The sequence below is a fragment of the Zingiber officinale genome, chromosome 1B (genome assembly GCF_018446385.1).
Source record: "Zingiber officinale cultivar Zhangliang chromosome 1B, Zo_v1.1, whole genome shotgun sequence".
In the NCBI taxonomy this organism is placed as follows: domain Eukaryota; kingdom Viridiplantae; phylum Streptophyta; class Magnoliopsida; order Zingiberales; family Zingiberaceae; genus Zingiber; species Zingiber officinale.
The window spans coordinates 122869991-122890021 of NC_055986.1; the positions used below are offsets into that span (position 1 = coordinate 122869991).

Sequence of the window (20031 nt, forward strand, 5' to 3'; positions counted from 1 at the left end):
AATTTAGTTATTTAAGTGTTAATCGAAATAACCAATTCGGTTAATTCGATTTTAGTAAAATTTTGATTTGATTCGATTAGCTAACACTAAATCGGTTTTTGATTAATTTATGAACCGAATTAATCGAATGATCACCCTTAGTTGTAGTACAAAAGATAGTCAAAGCATGAAAGAAGATATGATCGGACGCATTAAATTTTGACCCCTAGATTTTATATAGAAATGCATTAATTTAAATTCATATTTTTTAAATAGGCAGGGAGTAAAACATGTTAGAATTTTGATCGAGTTAATTAAGTTTTTTTTTTAAAAAAAGTTTTAGTGGAATAATGTACATTTTTGTTAGAAAATTAATTTAGTAGTAGCAAATGTAAAATTTATATATAAAAAAAGAGTTTATTAGATTAGGAGCCGGGTGTGTATTCGTCCGCGTTGTTCCTCTTTCATGATCTCAAACCCCGATTGTAAGATCCGAAGCGGGAGACAGTCAGCGATACCATGGCGCCCGGTGACTTCGACAATTCCCACGATAGTAGAAGCCGTCATCGTGAAAGAAGAAGTCACGGAGCTATCGCCGCGGGTTATGACCGTCGGAACGACCACAGTCCACCGGTTGCTAGGGATTCGAAACCCTTCGATAGTAGAGAGCACAGATCGAAATCCGAGCGCCGTCATCTTCATGTTAATCTTTATATTATAGCATCTATGTGAAAATATTTGCATAACTTCTATTATCTGTATTTAAATTGGAAGAATGAAATTCATTCTTGAAATACTAAAATATTATTTTTCATTTTATAGATAAGAGAAAATAATAATAATAATTATGGTAAATTTATAAATAAGTTGATGTATTGTTTAATAAAAATGGATATTTAAATTTAATAAAATAGTATTTTAATTCTAAATTTTAAATAAGAAATTTAATATAAGATACTTTTGTAATAAAAAAATAATAAGACAGGAAAGAAAATATGTTCGGACAGTAAGTTTTCCTAACACTTTATATAATATAATAATAAATTAATGATCGACACATAATATAATTTCAAGAACAAAAAATTAATTATTCGGATAAGATTCGTCAAATCATGCAATAGTATAATAATGTAAGCGTGACACCAGAAAATTCCAGCAATAAACTACTGTAACGGACTTTCCTATGCAAAAAATTAATTTAATTTAATTTAATATTATAGATGTGGGACTAAAGAAAACTATATTTTTTTTATATAAAACAACCAGAGAAAATTAATGATAAGAAAATTTCATAATAATACGTCGTAGCTAAGTTTCGAACTCTAAATCACTGATTGTTTCACTTGTGAAATTATTAATAAATCTTGAAATTATTTTTAGTGTGAATAGAAAAAAGGACATTAATGTAAATTTATTTTAGACTTCATCAAAATTAACTATTAAAGGGGGAGATTTTTAATAAAATAGTAAGATAGTAAGATTATATCTCAATCGGAATAATATAATACTCGCACACTTCCAGAAATACATTAATTTAAATTGATATTTCTGAAATAGGTGGGGAGTAAAAAATATGTTAGAATTTTTATCAAGTTAATTAAGTTTTTTTTTAGTGGAATAATGTAGATTTTTAACTAGAATTTTTTTTTATTAGTAGCTAATGTAAAATTTATATAAAAAAGGGTTTATTAGGTTAGGAGCTGTGTATTCGTCCGCGTGGTTCTCTTTCATGATCTCAAACCCTGATACCATGGGCGTGACTCCGATGATTCCTACGACAGCAGAAGCCGACATCACGGAGTTGTTGCTAGGGTTTCGAAACCCTTGCGCCGTCATCTTGAGGAAAGATTAAGGAGCCGCAGATCTGACGGGAGGCGAGAGATTGACAACGAAGAAAGCGATCATGAGAGGAGACGGAAAAGAAGGCGGAGCGCTAGAGATAGCGAGAGCGACGACGAGATGAAGAGGGAAGGGATGCGGCACGTTGTAGATGATGAGGACAACGACGATAAATTTATGGACCGAATTAACCGAATGATCACCCCTAGTTGTAGTACAAAAGATAGTCAAAGCATGAAAGAAGATATGATCGGACACATTAAATTTTGACCCCTAGATTTTATATATAAATGCATTAATTTAGATTCATATTTTTTAAATAGACGGAGAGTAAAACATATATATATATATATAAAATATAGGCGGGAGCCATACCATATATATATGCTGATACCATATACATTATTAATTTTAGTGGAATAATGTACATTTTTGTTAGAAAATTAATTTAGTAGTAGCAAATGTAAAATTTATATATATATAAAAAAGGTTTATCAGATTAGGAGTCGGGTGTGTATTCGTCCACATCATTCCTCTTTCATGATCTCAAACCTTGATTGTAAGATCCGAAGCGGGAGACAGTCAGCGATACCATGGCGGCCGGTGACTCTGACGATTCCCACGACAGTAGAAGCCGCTATCGTGAAAGAAGAAGTCACGGAGCTGTTGCCACGGGTTATGATCGTCGGAACGACCACAGTCCACCGGTTGCTAGGGTTTCGAAACCCTTCGATAGTAGAGAGCACAGATAGAAATCCGAGTGCCGTCATCTTCGTGTTAATCTTTATATTAGAGCATCTACGTGAAAATATTTGCATAATCTGTATTTAAATTGAAAGAATGAAATTCATTCTTTAAATACTAAAATATTATTTTTCATTTTATAGATAAGAGAAAAAAAATAATTATGGTAAATTATAAATAAGTTATGCATTGTATAATAAAAATGGATATTTAAATTTAATAAAATAGTTTTTTAATTCTAAATTTTAAATAAGAAATTTGATATGAGATACTTTTGTAATAAAAAATTATAAGGCATGAAAGAAAATATGTTCCTAACACTTTATATAATAATAAACTAGTAATCGGCATATAATATAATTTCGTTAGACCCATGCAATAGTACAATAATGTAAGAGTGACGCTAGAGAATTCCAGCAACAAATGTAACGGGCTTTCCTATGCAAAAAATAAATTTAATTTAATATTATACTTATTTTAGTAAAAAATTAAGAAAAATATATTTTTTAACATCGTTTGCCTAAAATATTTATACAAACTTTTTTGATAATAGTGTTGTCAATTATAAGATGTGAGACTAAATAAAACTATATATTTTTATATAAAATAATCAGAAAAAAATTAATGATGAGAAAAATTCATAATAATACGCCGTAGCTATGTCTCGAATTTTAGATCACTGATTGTTTCACTTGTGGAATTACTAATAAACCTTAGAATTATTTTTAGTGTGGATAGAAAAAAAGGACATTAACGTAAATTCATTTTAGGCTTTACCAAAATTAGGGGATATTTTTAATAAAATAGTAAGAATGAAATTCATTCTTGAAATATTAAAATATTATTTTCATTTTATATATGAGAGAAAAAAATAATAAAAAATGTGGTAAATTATAAATAAATTGATGTATTGTATACTAAAAATGAATATTTAAATTTAATAAAATAATTCTTTCTTTAATTATAAATTTTAAATAAGAAATTTGGTATGAGATACTCTTTTAGTTAGGGATGAGTATTCGCTTAATTTGATATTAATTTTATATAATTTTTTTTATTATTATTTTAAATAAATTTAGTTAATTAAGTACTAACTGAAATAACCAATTCGGTTAATTCAGTTTTAATAAAATTTTGATTTGATTCGGTTAACTAACATTAAATCGATTTTCGGTTAATTCGGTTAATTTATGAACCGAATCAACCGAATTATCACCCCTAGTTGTAGTACAAAAGATAGTCAAAGCATGAAAGAAGATATGATCAGACGCATTAAATTTTGACTCCTAGATTTTATATAGAAATGCATTAATTTAAATTCATATTTTTGAAATAAGCGGGCAGTAAAACATATGTTAGAATTTTTATGGAGTTAATTAAGTTTTTTTTTTTTTAAAAAAAAATTTTAGTGGAATAATGTACATTTTTGTTAGAAAATTAATTTAGTAGTAGCAAATGTAAAATTTATATATATAAAAAGGGCTTATTAGATTAGGAGCCGAGTCTGTATTCGTCCACGTCGTTCCTCTTTCATGATCTCAAACCCTGATTGTAAGATCCAAAGCGGGAGATAGTCAGTGATACCATGGCGGCTGATGACTCTGACGATTCCCACGACAGTAGAAGCCGCCATCGTGAAAGAAGAAGTCACAGAGCTGTCGTCACGAATTATGACCGTCGGAACGACCACAGTCCACCGGTTGCTAGGGTTTCGAAACCCTTCGATAATAGAGAGCACAGATCGAAATCCAAGCGCCGTCATCTTCGTGTTAATCTTTATATTAGAGCATCTATGTGAAAATATTTGCATACTCTGTATTTAAATTGAAAGAATGAAATTCATTTTTTAAATACTAAAATATTATTTTTCATTTTATAGATAAGAGAAAAAAATAATAATAATTATGGTAAATTATAAATAAGTTGATGTATTGTATAATAAAAATAGATATTTAAATTTAATAAAATATTTTTTAATTCTAAATTTTAAATAAGAATTTTGGTATGAGATATTTTGTAATGAAAAAATAATAAGGCATGAAAGAAAATACGTTCGGACACATTAAATTTTGACCCTAACACTTTATATAATAATAAACTAGTGATCGACATTAAATATAATTTCAAGAATAAAAAATTAATTATTCGGGTAAAATTTCTCAGACCCATATAACGGGTTTCCCTATAAAAAAAATTAATTTAATTTAATACTATACTTATCTTAGTAAAAAATTAAGAAAAATATATTTTTTAACATCGTCGGTCTAAAAATTTATAAAAGCTTTTTTTTATCATAGTGTTGTCAATTATAAGATGTGAGACTAAAGAAAACTATATATTTTTTTATATAAAACAACCAGAGAAAATTAATGATGAGAAAAATTCATAATAATATGTCGTAGCTAAGTCTCGAACTCTAGATCACTGATTGTTTCGCTTGTGAAATTACTAATAAATTTTGGAATTATTTTTAGTGTGAATAGAAAATAGGACATTAACGTAAATTTATTTTAGGCTTCACCAAAATTAGGAGAGATTTTTAATAAAATAGTAAGATAGTAAGATTATCTCAATCGTCAAGGGAATAATATAATACTCGCACACTTTCATAAATGCATTAATTTAAATTGATATTTCTGAAATAGGCGGGAGTAAAAAATAGGTTAGAATTTTTATCGAGTTAATTAAGTTTGTTTTTAAATTTTTAGTGGAATAATGTAGATTTTTAATTAGAAAATTATTTTATTAGCAGCGAATGTAAAATCTTACTTCTTACTATTTTATTAAAAATTTTCTCCCTTTACTAATTAACTTTGATGAAACATAAAATAAATTTACGTTAATATATATCCGTTTTTTCTATTCACACTAAAAATAATTCCAAGGTTTATTAGTAATTCCACAAGTGAAGTAATCAATGATCTAGAGTTCAAGATAAAAAAATATTATGAATTTTTATATTATTATGAATTTTTTTATCATTAATTTTCTCTGGTTGTTTTATATAAAAAAATATAGTTTTCTTTAGTCTTACATATTAGAATTGAAAATACTATGATAAAAAAATTTTTATAAATATTTTAGGCCGATAATGTTAAAAATATACTTTTCTTAGTTTTTTTACTAAGATAAGTATAATATTAAATTAAATTAATTTTTTTTATAGGAAAACCGTATGGGTGACACTCGAAAATCCAAACAATTCGGATTTTCAAAGACCCAAATAATTCTTTAATATTTTAATACTAAAATACTTTAATTAATATAATTTAATTATAAATGGTCAATGTGATTTTAATGTATTATATTACACAATACTAGTATATTTTGATAGATGGTATAATAAATTAAAATAAAAATATTTTAGGGAAAAAATATATTAAAATATATTTTAAAAAAGGATGTATATTTTTAAAAAAGGCCCTTGATTTTTACCGAATTTTATATATGTTTCCTAATAAAGAGTGGAAGGTTTATGTTATGTCATAATGAATAATCACACAAGTCTATCCGACACAACCATATACTAACCCTCGCGAACCGGTCCGGCTCAGAGACACCGGCTCACGGCCTATAATTTGACGTTGCGTCCGGCCGGTTCAGTCATTATCGCCTGAAAAAAATCTCTCCAAACCTTCACGAAGCTTTTTCTTGATTCCTCCTCGCGCCGTCGCTTGCGTTAGGGTTTTTTTTCATCTCTTCCTTCTCGTCGCCTCCAAGGTACCTCTCACACCTCCGATCGATTTCTTGCCTTCACTTTGTGCATATTCCGGTCCGTCGGCGTCCCTTCTCGTTCCAACTACGGTACGAGATTTCGTTTTTAAGTTTGCTTTTACATCTGGGAAAGATCCAACATCCTCTCATCCGAATCTTTAAAGTGGTTCGCCTGAATCCTGAGGCAGTTAATCTCTCGTTTATATAAAAAAGGGTTTATATTCGTCCGCGGGTTCCTATACCATGGCGGCCGGTTACTCCGAGGATTCCTATGATAGCAGAAGCAGCCATCGAAGTCACGGAGCTGTCGCCGCGGGTTATGACCGTCGGAACGGCTACAGTCCACCGGTTGCTAGGGTTTCAAAACCCTTCCGCCAAAGATCTGACGGAAAAGAAGAAAGTGATCATGAGAGGAGACGGAAAAGAAGGCGGAGTGCTAGAGATAGCGAGAGCGACGGCGAGATGAAGAGGGAAGGGATGCGGCGCGTTGCAGATGATGAGGACAATGGCGTTGATAAGAGGGACAGGAGACGGCGTGGAAGTGAAGAAGACAAAGAGGAGGGAAAGAGGGCAAGAAGGCGCTCTGAGAATGTAGACAGGAGTCCGCGGAGACGTAAGCATGAAGATGGTGGCAGAGTCCGTGATAGAGATGACCGCCGCAGGGAGAAGAGAGAGGATAGTCCACCTCGGAGACGAGATGCCCGCTCAAGAGTACGAAAGGGTACCCCTCGGCGTGAAGACAGTGAAGGAGAAAGTGATTGGTCGGATAAGGAAAAAGGTACACGAAGACGGGAAAATCACAAGGAACGCAATGAACGCCATGAAGAAAAACCTGCAGAGGGAGATAAGTTACCTAACCAGGAGATAAAGAAGCTAGATAGTCAGCCTCCACCTATGTCAGATTCTAACATGGGAAGGACGGGGGGTATTTACATCCCTCCTCACAGAATGGCGCAATTGATGCGAGAAGTGCAGGATAAGAGTAGTGAAGCTTACCAGCGACTGAGCTGGGACGCTCTCAGAAAAAGTATCAATGGTTTGGTGAATAAAGTCAATGCTACCAATATCAAGAACATTATTCCTGAGCTCTTCTCTGAGAATTTAATTCGTGGAAGGGGGCTTTTCTGCCGATCATGCATGAAGTCTCAAATGGCTTCTCCTGGATTTACTGATGTATTTTCTGCATTGGTTGCCGTCGTTAATACTAAATTTCCAGAGATTGGTAGGCTTCTTGTGGTGAGAATTGTCTTGCAACTCAAGAGGGCTTATAAAAGGAATGACAAGGTAAGAACTTATCTTTGATCGTTTAGTTCTCTTGTGTTTTGATCAGATTTAAAACAGTTCTTATATTATTTTGATGTTATTCCTTTGCAGCCTCAACTACTTGCTGCGACTAAGTTCATTGCCCATCTTGTGAATCAACTGGTGGCACATGAGATCATTGCTCTGGAGCTTCTCACTATATTATTGGAAAACCCTACAGATGACAGTGTAGAGGTAAATATAGCATGTTATTTGACATATTTTGTGCTTTTCTTGAATTAATCTTATTGTTTGGTTAATTCTTGTTCAGGTAGCTGTTGGATTTATCAAGGAATGTGGTGCATTACTTCAAGATATTTCGCCTCAAGGACTCCATGGTAAGTTACTCTTCTTCTACTAAAAAAATTGTAGATTTAGTTAATTGTTGCATGTTGGTACTTTTTGCACTATTTTTAGTGATTGGTCTTTTGGTCATTAGGAAGTATATTTGTACTCGATCTTAAAGGTGAACTAGTTAGGATGTTACCTGAGAAAGAAAGGCAATTAAATAAATAAATATTATCATGAATAAATGTTACTAAAATTTGAGTATAAATAGTTTTCAGATATGGGGAATGCTTATAATGTATTATAATTTCAAATTTGGAGAAGGTTTTTGGATTAGCGCATTAGATCATATTGCAATTTGCTGAGATTAAACCTGTCAATATTTCCAGCTTCTTAACTCCTTTGGCGTGTTATAATAATACTCATTTTCCTTGTCATATGACTATTAAACATATGCTTTCTCAAACTACAACATTCTGCTTTTTATCCATTATCTGTATATTAATTGCTTTTGAAGTGTCACATTCCATTTTACTAAATGCTTCTGGCAAAATATGGTTGCCTGCAATCATATTTTGGGTCAGTTGTTCTAGTCAGTGCTGTTCTTACCATCACAAGTTTTACATGTTAATGCAGGTATCTTTGAACGTTTTCGTGGTATACTTCATGAAGGAGAAATTGATAAAAGGGTCCAGTTTCTGATTGAAGGCCTTTTTGCTATACGAAAAGCAAAATTTCAGGTAGAGTTTGTCAACCTAGATGCTTGAATGTGCATATTTGTTGGCCAACCTTGATATATGCTAGTGGCTGAAGTATTTCATTTGATCAAATTGTTGTTCAGGGATTTCCTGCTATTCGTCCAGAACTGGATCTTGTTGAGCAAGAGGACCAATTTACTCATGAGATATCACTTGATGAAGAGATTGATCCGGAGACTAATCTTGGTAATAGTGTTGGATTGAAATCCTTTCCGAAGATCATTTCACATTTATAAATGAAGCTCTCATAATTCTTTCTCTATCTGTGCAGATGTTTTTAAGGCAAATCCTAATTTTCTTGAAGACGAGAAGGCATATGAGAATCTGAAGAAAACCATTCTTGGGGATGAGTCTTCTGATGATGAAGAAGATTCTGATGCAGCTTCAGAGGATGAAGATGAAGATGAAGAAGAATCTGAGGAAGAGGATGATGAGATGATGAAGATAAAAGATGAAACCGAGACAAATCTTGTCAATTTGCGAAGAACTATATATCTTACAATCATGTCAAGTGTTGATTTTGAGGAGGCTGGACATAAATTGTTAAAAATCAAACTTGAGCCTGGTCAGGAGGTAAGTATTTAGTGCTGGATATTCTTTTGATCTATCATATATCGCCATGGTTATCCTTGAAATTCACTCAGTGACTAAAATTTTTAATCATTACGTTTTCATGATAGGAGGCTGTTTTTGTGCATTTATTGGTTGGTTGTACAGTGAAGCTTGATGCCTTTAGCATATTTCATTTATAATAGTACTCTTCTCTGACAAGTATTGTATGCAATTGAATGAACTAGTATTTCCATTTTGAAGTATTGATTGCTTCAATTGGTTTACTAATCTAATACATATTTTTTATGGTATAATATAGACCTAATTATGCTTCAATTATCAAGTTCTAGAATGCTAATGTTAGTGTTTTACGAAAGTATTGGGAAAGAAATACTAGCTTCACTCAGTCGATGTGGAATGGCAAGTACAAAATTACCTTTGTAGTTTATAAACCATTTTGTTAATTGTGATCCACATTTTATTTAAATTGAGAAAGAAATTGTGTATGTAGTTTGTGCCCATTTATTCAGCAAACTGCTCCTGTCAGGAAGTAAATAGACCCTCAAAGTAAGGCCATGTCTTAGAAAGCAGTCCATGTGGTTCCATTTAATATCACAATAATACTAGCTAAGATTTGAAGTTATACTCATGGAAAATTCTGCTAAAAGTTTCTTTGGCCATTCATCATTTGGTGAAAGATATCATGAAGCGACAATGCCATGAGCTATTCTTCATCAACACAAAAACTTTTGTCAAGATTTCAGCATTGATGCAAAATGTGGACGGACATTTCAAAGCTTCTTTAGGTTCTCAAAACTCATTAATGATCTTGAACAAGATATACAAGGGGAAGTGGAAAATGGTGCATTTTGTTTCAACCATGGTATTTAGTATTTACAATGACGACAACACAATACTTTGCATTTTCTGTTTCGCATAGTTTTTCTTCTTTTGTCAGTTTCTTAATTGAATTTGCTTCCTGTACATGCTTTTAGTATTGTTTGCTGTATTAGCTGTAGGGAGGTGTGTCAAAATTTGATCTTTCCTCTTGTCTCTGGAAAGTTAAGTTCATGATCATATGGCTGCTAAATGTTTTCTCATGTGATACCTTTTTCATGGCATCTCTTTTAACTTGTTTCCATATAATATATCTCATATCATTTTTGTTTGACATCCTTTTAAGAGTTCTTAAAATAAATGGACTTATTATTTTATTTTGTTTATGCACAGATGGAATTATGTATTATGTTGCTGGAATGCTGCAGCCAAGAGAGAACATACCTACGATATTATGGTCTTCTTGGGCAGAGATTTTGCATGATTAACAAAGTTCATCAAGAAAATTTTGAGAAATGCTTTGTTCAGCAATATTCTATGATACATCGTCTTGAAACTAATAAGTTGCGCAATGTAGCAAAATTCTTTGCTCACTTGCTTGGAACGGATGCACTTCCTTGGCATGTGCTTGCTTATATACGGTTGACTGAGGAAGACACAACTTCCTCTTCTCGAATCTTCATTAAGATTCTCTTTCAGGTATGTGTAAATTTCAGTGTAATAAGTTTGTGGTATCTAGTTGAATCTTCAGTATTTAGTCATAAAATTTTCATTGCAGGAATTGTCTGAGCATTTAGGAATTCGTTTACTTAATGAGAGACTCAATGATACTACTATGCAAGATTCATTTGAGTCTATATTTCCCAAGGATAACCCTAAAAATACAAGATTTTCCATCAACTTTTTCACATCGATTGGGTTGGGTGGTATCACTGAAAACCTGAGAGAATATTTGAAGAACATGCCAAGACTAATTATGCAACAACAAAAATCAGTAACTGATTCTGAAGATGAACCTGAAAATTCTAGCGACTCAAGCTCCCAGTCAGATTCTGAGTCGGGATCTAGTTCAGATGAAAGTGAAAGAAATAGGAGACGCTCCAAGAAGCAGAACAGGAACTGAATTATATCTGGTGAACAAACTATTTCCTGTTCTTACACATTCTTTGTAATTTGTAAAATATAGCTATAACTAGGTTATTTTTACTTTTTTTTTTTAAAAATGTGTTAGTTTGTCTTGATGGCATTAGCTGTAGTGCTTTAGTAAATCTTTTGTCTCTAGAATAACTGAGTTTAATTTGTTTGTTAATTTGATTATTATTTGGGAAAACCCATATTTATTTTTTGATTCCATGTTTAACGGTGTTCAACAAAATGCAAATTACCTTGCCTATTAAGTTGGTATCTTAGAACCATCATTTGAGCATATACCAACATGACAAAATGCTATTAGATCAAACATGTAAATACGAGGTTTATGATTTTTCCAACAAGTGCTCCCATTGAGCATAACTTCATTATCATTCTCAATCTTCATGTGACTTTTATTTTGGATATCTTAAATACCACTGAGCATCATATTCCATGAATAATAATGCGGTTTAAAGATATGATTAAGCTTGTTTGTTAGTGGTCATGGCAAATGTTTTGCAGGTATGTACTATTTTTTAACATTTTCTTACCAAGCCATATTGTAAAACATCTTAGAAATCTTAAATCAAATTTTACAACAATAACCAAGCCTTATCCCACTAAATGGGTCGACTATATAGATCCTTACGCTCTATTCCCTATTATATTATTTATATTTAAATAAATTTTATCTTATTTTATTGTTGTTAACCAAGTCTTTTTTTAGTTTTCCTGATTTGATGTACGTATTTGTCATTTCACATTGCCTAATTGGGGCATTTATTGGTCGTTTAAGTATATGTCCATACTATATTAAACACGTTTCTCAAAGTTTTTTTTCAATAGATGCAACTCCGTTTTTCTCTCTAATGTTCTCATTTTTTGTTCTGTCTATCTTCGTATCTCCACACATCCATTTTAACATCCTCATCTCTACAACTTTCATCTTTTGCTTATGTGCTCAAGTCAAAGCTCAATATTCAACGCCATATAATATAACAGGTCTAATCGTTGTTTTGTAGAATTTTCCTTAGAGGTATTTTACGATCACATAAAATACTTGACGCTAATGTCTATTTCAATTATCATGCTTGTATTCTATGTAAGACATCTCGCTCAATTCCTGCATTTTGCAAAAAATGATTCTAAATACTTAACTCGTCATCTTCTATGTTACCAATTGTCTCATTACGTTTAATGAAGGGGAGTCTTGACACAACGGTAAAGTTGTTGCCATGTGACTAAAAGGTCACGGGTCCGAATCCTGGAAACAGCCTCTTGCAAAAAGTAAGGTAAGGCTGCGTACAATGGATCCTTACCTGAGACCCCGCAACGAGTGCAACCCTCGTGTTTAGTTGCCACCATTGAGTTTGGAACCCTGAACAGACTGCCGGTGATAAGCCGGAGGAAGGTGAGGATGACGTCAAGTCATCATGCCCCTTATGCCCTGGGCGACACACGTGCTGCTGTCTTTTTTTTGTCTCATTACGTTTAATGTTGTTAAATTTAAATTTCATATATTGTCTTTACTCTATTAAACTTAAAACCTTTCACCTTTTCCTGTCAAAATTCTAGTTTAGTATTTACTTATTCACACGTCTCATCTATCAAAATAATATCATGTACAAATAACATGCACACAGACTATGTGTTGAATGTGGGTTCGTTCATGAATATTGTAAAAAGTTAGGAACTTAGATCTTATTCTTGATATAACTCTATCTTTATTAGAAATGCTTCATTATTTCATCTGAAGTTTTCACTCTAATTGTTACATCCTCATATATATCTTTAATTAGTTTAATATATGCTACACTAACACATCTTTTTAATATATGCTATGCTTCCACCTCAATCCTCTATATAATTTTTCTTGAGATTATTATAAGTTTTTTCTAATTCAATGAAATTGTAATATGAAAATATTACAATTTTTATAAGTTTCTTTCTCTATTCTCTTTTCTCAAACATATATTGTCCTCGGCCATCTGTATGTAGGTGCACTTGCTTTCTTTATATCTTGTCTTTAGGTGATAAATTATCCTTAAGTTTTTCAAGTGCATCTTTCTTCTTGAATATTCGAAGTTTCAATCGTCACCACTCACCACTATTTTCTCTTGAATTTTATTGAGATTTCGTTTCACACCTTTTTGTCTCCACTACACCAGAGGCAACACTATGTTGTTTATTCACCATAGTTGGCAAACTTACCCGATCCTGATACAGATTGACCAAATTGGATCAAGATTGGCTGATCTTTACTGATTTCTGGGGCATGTATCTACCTTGATTGTGTAGTGGTGGATGTGATCTTGACTGTGATCTTTTGATTTCTTGATCTAAGGAAAAAAAAACAGTATCATCCATTCTGATGGATTTTTTGTTTTTTGGTATGAATTATCAAGTTGTTTTCACAGCCATTGTATTGTCAACTTTTGCTGTCACTTACCATAGTTTGTAGCTGTCATTTAATTTGCTCAAGTCCATTCGTAATGGTTGCTTGAAATGCTGAATATAGCAAGTTCTGTTATACATGTAACGATCAGTTCTCTTAGAATTTGATACTTGAACAATGCATCTACATTCCTTTAATAAATTCATCCATACCTTTTTGATCAGATAACTGAAAATGGAGTGGAGAAGCTTATATATCTTTTTGTGAAGTCGTGGGAAGATGGATGCGAGCGATGAGTCAAGAGGGGGTGTTCTCCAGATATTATTGATAGTATGTTATATCTTAGTAACTGGAAATTTCAGTCGGTTATCTGATTTTCTGACAAATTCTTCCATAAAGGAAGAAGAGGACGCTTGAACTGCTCAAGTGAGGATTACAGTTAGAGAAGGATTCTCCAAGAAAAGTCGATGCATCAGATTTTGTCATCTCTCAACGGAGCGTTGACCTCAAATTACCCCTCAAAGTTTAATATGCTGTTTGTTTTAAAGATGCCTTGCTGAGGTATGATCGTGTTGTGATATTATTTTCTGATCGGAGGGATTTCAGAATCAGCAACTTGCTTGTAGGGTTACATATGCTTCAAATTCGTCCCAGGAAATGACCATTGTAATTTTCATACTAGAGAATTTGGATATTGGCCTAGGCGTTTGGTTGATTCGCTATAAGTCGCACAGCAAAATGTGTTCTTGTGATTTCTCCTTGTTCTTGCAGAATTCTCCGATGTTCTGAACGAGTTTCAGGATCTCATAGTGAAGATATTTTTATCTGAAAAAGAAAGATATTTTTAAATGAAAATTTTACGATCTTTCTTTCAGAGAGAAAAAAGTTGTAAGGCATTGGAATGAGAAAAGTTTAAAACGCACATATATATGATAATGAATATGATATTTTTTTTTTTTTTTTTTTTGTCCCTATGGCGTAGCACATCTGGGGGGATGATTTCGTGTCCTTGGGGTGTCATTACTTGGGATTAGCGGGGCTGTTGATGTGACGGTTCCACATGGATATGAAAACTTTTAAATTATAGTAAAAAAAAATTGATTATGTTCCTTCCAGATGCTCTTTATACCATCCGTCCTTAGATTATACGAAGGGAGATAAATTATTAGATTAATTTATATCCGCCAAATGATTAGAAGTGGGACTTCATTTGCGTCAATCAAAAATTAATTATTTCCCTATTATAATAAATTTGTATCCTTTAATATATGCAAACTGTTAAAAAAATAATTAATCAGGTAACATCATCGGTCACCAGGATTAATCGGGAAGCGCTCGCAGACCAGGAGCCTAGCATCCTTTAATTGTGTGCCCCATTTGGAGGAAAAATTCTTATAAATTCGTTATAGCTGAGGCTCGAACCACAAATACCTGGGTGACAACCTAAATACTCTACCGCTACACCATAACCCTGGGGCTATATGCTAACTGTTAAAGGACATACAATTAGTATATCATGTACCTGTAATTTTGCCTAATAATTGTATCCATGTAACTATTGTAGCAAGCGAGTATGTAGGCTATATTACAGATATGGGTAAAACATAAATCCATTATAGTTGCAATTTGCAATGGAAGAGAGCTGGAAAATCATAACAAAACCTATCGATGTTTGTAATATATGAGATAACTGCAGCTCATGTAAAGAATCAGAATCAAAATGAAAGATCTAGCTTAGCTTGCTTGTTAGTGCCAAGAGAAGTTATTTTGTTTTACATATTGGTTAAACAGTTTGTAGTAATCTTTCTAACTTAACTGGGGTAGGAAGGTTATTTGCTCACTGAGAATATATTCTTCCACGACTTTTATCTAGAACTTTGGTCTTGATTCTAGGACGGTAAATAAGTCAAGTTGAGTTAAGATTTGAGATTGCCAAGCTTGTTTGACGGATAATCGAGTCAAGTCTAGCTGACTCTAAAATAAATCAAGTCATTTTAATGATGGTTCAAATTTGATTTAGTTTATTTTTTATGAATTTGAGTTTTGTTATTGAGCACTCAATGCAAGTTTATTTGATTATTTAAAAGATTTACTTTTTTGATTAGTTATTGAGCTTGATAATTCAATTTTATTTGTTCATTTTAAATACTTCTTTGTTTATTTAGTGCATTAAGAGTTTTATTGATGAACATGATTCGTGAACATTATTCATGAATGTTGTTTACGAACATTGTTTATGAATATTAACAAGCTGAGCATATAGGTGTTCAAGTTTGTTTGCTTAATTCAATGAATTGTTTAAGCTTATTGATCCTATTTGAAATCGAGAAAGATGGAGTGCTAGGTAGGTGGCTCCACTGTTGACCGTGAGAAGACTCTGAGTTGGCTAGGGATGACGTAGAACAATTCTTTCTACGCACACCGCAGAGAGAGCAAATATAAACATTAGAACGAGAACCAGGGAGGGGTCTCTGGCATAGACACTCCAATGATCAAGCTAAGTCAGAACTGTGGCAAAAACTGGAGAAGAAGATGAATAATAGAACAATAAATGCGTGTGAGTGCGTGTGTTTTAACGTAAGTAAGCGTAAGTGAGCATACCTAACAAACGGAGAGAGCCCTCTTTTTATACTGACCGTCATAACCTTTACAATAATGAGACGTCAGAGAATGTCTGGTATCATAATATATTGAATAAAAGCAAAGGTACAATTACCTTTAGAGGAAGGTTCCATTACATGCATATGTCAGGGTAGCAGAATATTCCCTGATGAATGATTGTAATTCTATAATAAGTTGTTATGATTTTCTAACACTAAAAGTGGGGGGCTGAGTCTTGAAAGATTTGACTGGCACTTTGGGTCGACCGACCATATGCTGTGAAACTTGCCCTTGAAGAATGAGGAGCTAAGTTTCAGAAGCTCCAAATGGTTCTTTGGGCCGACCAACCACTTGCCCTTAAAAAGTGAAGAACTGAGTCCCAGAAGATCTGACCGACACTTTTGGTTGACCAGCCAAATGCTGTGAGACTTGCCCTTGAAGAGTGGGAAGCTAAGTCCCGAAAGGTTCGATCGACTCTTTTGGTCGACTGACGATATGCGACCTTGTCGCTTAAGAGTGAAGAACTAAGTCCAGGAAAGTCCAACCGACACTTTTGGCCGATTGACCATATGCTGTAACACTTGCCCTTGAAGAGTGGGGAGTTGAGACCTGGAAGGTTCGACTGACACTTTTGGTTGACCAACCATATGCTGTAAGACTTGCCCTTGAAGAGTGAGAAGTTAAGTCCTGGAAGGTTCGATCGGCTCTTTTGGCCAACTGACCATATGCGGCCTTGCCCCTTAAGAGTGAAGTATTAAGTCCCGGAAGGTCTGACCAACACTTTTGGGCGATTGACCATATGATGTGAGACTTGCCCCTGAAGAGTGGGGAGCTAAGTCTCGGAAGGTCCAACCAACACTTTTGGCTCACCGGCCATATGCTGTGAGACTTGCCTTTGAAGAGTGGAAAGCTGAGTCCCGGAAGGTTCGATCGACTCTTTGGCCGACCGACTATATGTGGGGGGCCTTGCCCTAGAAGAGTGAAAAACCGAGTCCCGGAGGTATGACTGACACTTTGGGCCGACCGGCCAGGGAAGCCTTGCCCCTGAGGAATGAAAAACTGAGCTCTGGAATGAGGTTGCATATGAGAAATAGGGGGCTAAGTCCCATAAGATGAGTAGCCTGTCCAGCTACGTATATCCTGACCACTTCCTTAACTTTAACTATCATCTCACCTTGACTTTAACCGTCAACTCATCTTAATTTTAATTGTCATCTCACCTTAACCATTGACCTCATTTTACTTTCAAGGTCACCCATAACACTCTATATCATTTATTTATTTATTTATTTATTTGATAAGGTATATATTAAACGAATATAAATAAATTCTTATTAACTCTTATTGAATCCTACATCAAATTTATCCATGAATATTTGGTTCAGCACTACTTTCTGTGCCCTTGTTCACTGAATCCGAACCTTGCCCTACTATCTGTGCCCGTGTTCACTGAATCCGTCCCTTGAGAATTATTCCAAGTAGACAGTAGAATGGACGAAAAATCCAACCATCTCCTATGGTCAGGATTTGCACTCTGGAGATTTTTTCCCCACTTAACATAGACCTGATCACTAAGATTGTCCCACTACTTTAGGTAGACCTTACATTCTGTAAAATCCTTTTGACAAGATCGATTGTGTCGAATAGAAACCTCCTTGTCCATCTCTTCGCTCGTATAGTTTGCTAGATGGATCCATCGCTTTGTTTGTATGTCTTGGTAGACAAAACTCATCACCTCCATCTTTAGCATCCATCAAGGTATGTTAATATTAGGGTTCTCCCAATGGTGGTAAAAGACGAATACGTTCGCCCCCAGCGCCCCCGTCAACCCGTCCCAGAATCAACATGGAGGAGGTAATTCACGGGTGACTACTAGCCTTTGGAATAATGACTAGCATATAAGGGAGACATTTATCTCGACTTTACCAAGATTTGAACCCCATACTTTATTGATGGTAATACCTTATGTGCTAACCAAGAGGACATATTAAGGTTCTCCTAAGAACATAGAAACTATTGACAGAATCAATATAATATTATTTTGATTAAAAAACAAAGAAACTAGTAATACTAATTAAGATAGGAAGAACTTGTCACGTACTCATTGTACCATAACCCAACTAACACGATCACACATCATGACTCTCAATTCTTCTTCACTTTTTCCGACACTATTAATAGCAAGATTTCTGATAAAGTAATTAACTAGACATTCATATTTAATTCCCTATTAAGGCAAGCAGAAAGGCCCTGTAGTCCCCTGAAGTCTCGTTGCCAACTGCATCTTCCAGTGTGACATTGGTCCTCTCATAGAACTTCTCTTTGATCAACTTCAAATCCTTCTCTGCATGCATCACAACTATCCGAGTGAGCGCATCCTCATCAGTGTTTTTGCCGGAGACTGCTCCTCGAAGAACCTACAAATCAAAATTCATCATCTAATTAACACCCCAAAATGGACTTCAATCAATATTGTTTTTCATGTTTCTTCCTACTCACCTTTACAAAGTACTTATACGGCGAGACGATACATCGTATCGCCGTTCGCAGTGCGTGTGCAAACTCATTTGTAGGATCAGCAGCGAAAGCCTAATCAATTTTTACGATCACTACCCAGTTCATCCTTCAAAAACAGAATAAATGACTGTTATTACCTTTGTAATAGAAACACCATATTCATCTTTGTAATGGTTAAACGTAGCACGAAGTTGTGCCTTGCTTCGAGTACTCAAAATTCTGATGATTTCACTGTGGTTGAAGCTGCCGACGCCCTCCTCGATGGCCCTTTGGATTGTTTTAGCTTCCGAATGCGCTAAGCCCATGTCGATCTCCTCTCCATCGTATCTGTATGTGCTCACTAGTGCAACCAAGAGCTGCAAGCAATTGTTGATATGAACACTTTAGTTTATTTGTGCTCATCCAAATCAAATTAATATCGAAAGAAACAAAAAAAACTCCTACTTGACGAAAATCCTCAGCAGTATGAGCTGCCACATCTTCTTCCAAGCAATGTTTGTAACGAGCCTGGTAGGCGTCCTTGACTGCCAAGAGTTCCTTGGGGGAATTCACACATGCGATTTCGATGATCACTTGATAGTTGAGTTTCTTCTTCAGTGCAATCTTTGCCATCATAGCCTCCCGTTCGATCGGCTCGAATATCCATCGATATACAGCTCTCTAAAAGGAATGCCGAGAATTAATGGGAGTCGATCAAGATATGCAAAGAAAAAGTATGAAAGGCTATGTAGATGGGTACTTCGAAGTCCCCTGTTAATTCTGATTCAAGTCGTTTGATGAGATTCTCGTTGTGCTGCTCCTCGAAAGCCAATCGTATTTGGTTCCTTTGAGCTGCATTTCTATGTGCTAATACGTCGATTATTGCTTTCTCATCAGTTCCCCATCCTAAAGAATCATGAGCAAGATCGAGATTAAGTAAAATAAAAAAAAAAAAATGGAAATCACTGACTGACGAGAACTACCATGGCAAGCCTTCCAGATGTGCTCGGCGTCTTCATGTGGAGAAGGAACAGGATCAGGAAGCGTGAAAGTTGCCATTGATCTACCTCTTGGTGTTTCTTTCTACAGAATTCTGATGAGAATTTATAGAGGATGATGCATCGACTGACTTAACTGAACATTTGAGGACTGGCAAGAAAATGCCAGGAAACGGATACGTTACGGAAACTTTTTTGCTGGCAATTGGATTAAACAGAAAGCTATGTGTTAATGCTTTGCCTGTTCTCTTGCTTAATTAGCATGATTAATTTGGGAACTGTCCGAGTGTTGTCGTTTACTGTCATTTGTCCGTTTCATTCATTTAATTCATTTTTCTTTAGTCTGAGATTCAATGATGGCTATTGTTCTAAAAACGTTCCTGAATTTCAAGTTTTG

The 20031-nt window shown here is 34.2% G+C and overlaps 2 protein-coding genes across 3 annotated transcripts; one reads left to right on the forward strand and one right to left on the reverse strand.

Moving 5' to 3' along the window:
* Positions 1-6172: 6172 nt before the first annotated feature.
* On the forward strand, positions 6173-14291 carry LOC121976427 (pre-mRNA-splicing factor CWC22 homolog). 2 transcript variants are annotated; one of them, XR_006110618.1, is made up of 10 exons: positions 6173-7560; positions 7651-7773; positions 7850-7916; positions 8503-8606; positions 8708-8810; positions 8896-9197; positions 10407-10712; positions 10792-11146; positions 13764-13869; positions 13939-14291. XR_006110618.1 is itself a non-coding variant. In XM_042528586.1 (10 exons), exons 2-9 carry the CDS (start codon positions 6520-6522, stop codon positions 11134-11136), a joined length of 2391 nt encoding a protein of 796 aa, XP_042384520.1. In that variant the 5' UTR covers positions 6173-6366; positions 6490-6519; the 3' UTR covers positions 11137-11146; positions 13764-14291. The 2 variants fall into 2 exon arrangements, 1 of the variants encoding a protein (XP_042384520.1); XM_042528586.1 differs by having other exon boundaries at positions 6173-6366; positions 6490-7560; positions 13764-14291.
* Positions 14292-18348: 4057 nt separating this feature from the next.
* On the reverse strand, positions 18349-19710 carry LOC121993978 (annexin-like protein RJ4). Its single transcript, XM_042548214.1, has 6 exons — positions 19620-19710; positions 19397-19542; positions 19102-19317; positions 18795-19013; positions 18640-18729; positions 18349-18557 (listed from the first exon to the last, which is right to left on the reverse strand). Exons 1-6 carry the CDS (start codon positions 19693-19695, stop codon positions 18360-18362), a joined length of 945 nt encoding a protein of 314 aa, XP_042404148.1. The 5' UTR covers positions 19696-19710; the 3' UTR covers positions 18349-18359.
* Between the last annotated feature and the right edge of the window lie 321 nt (positions 19711-20031).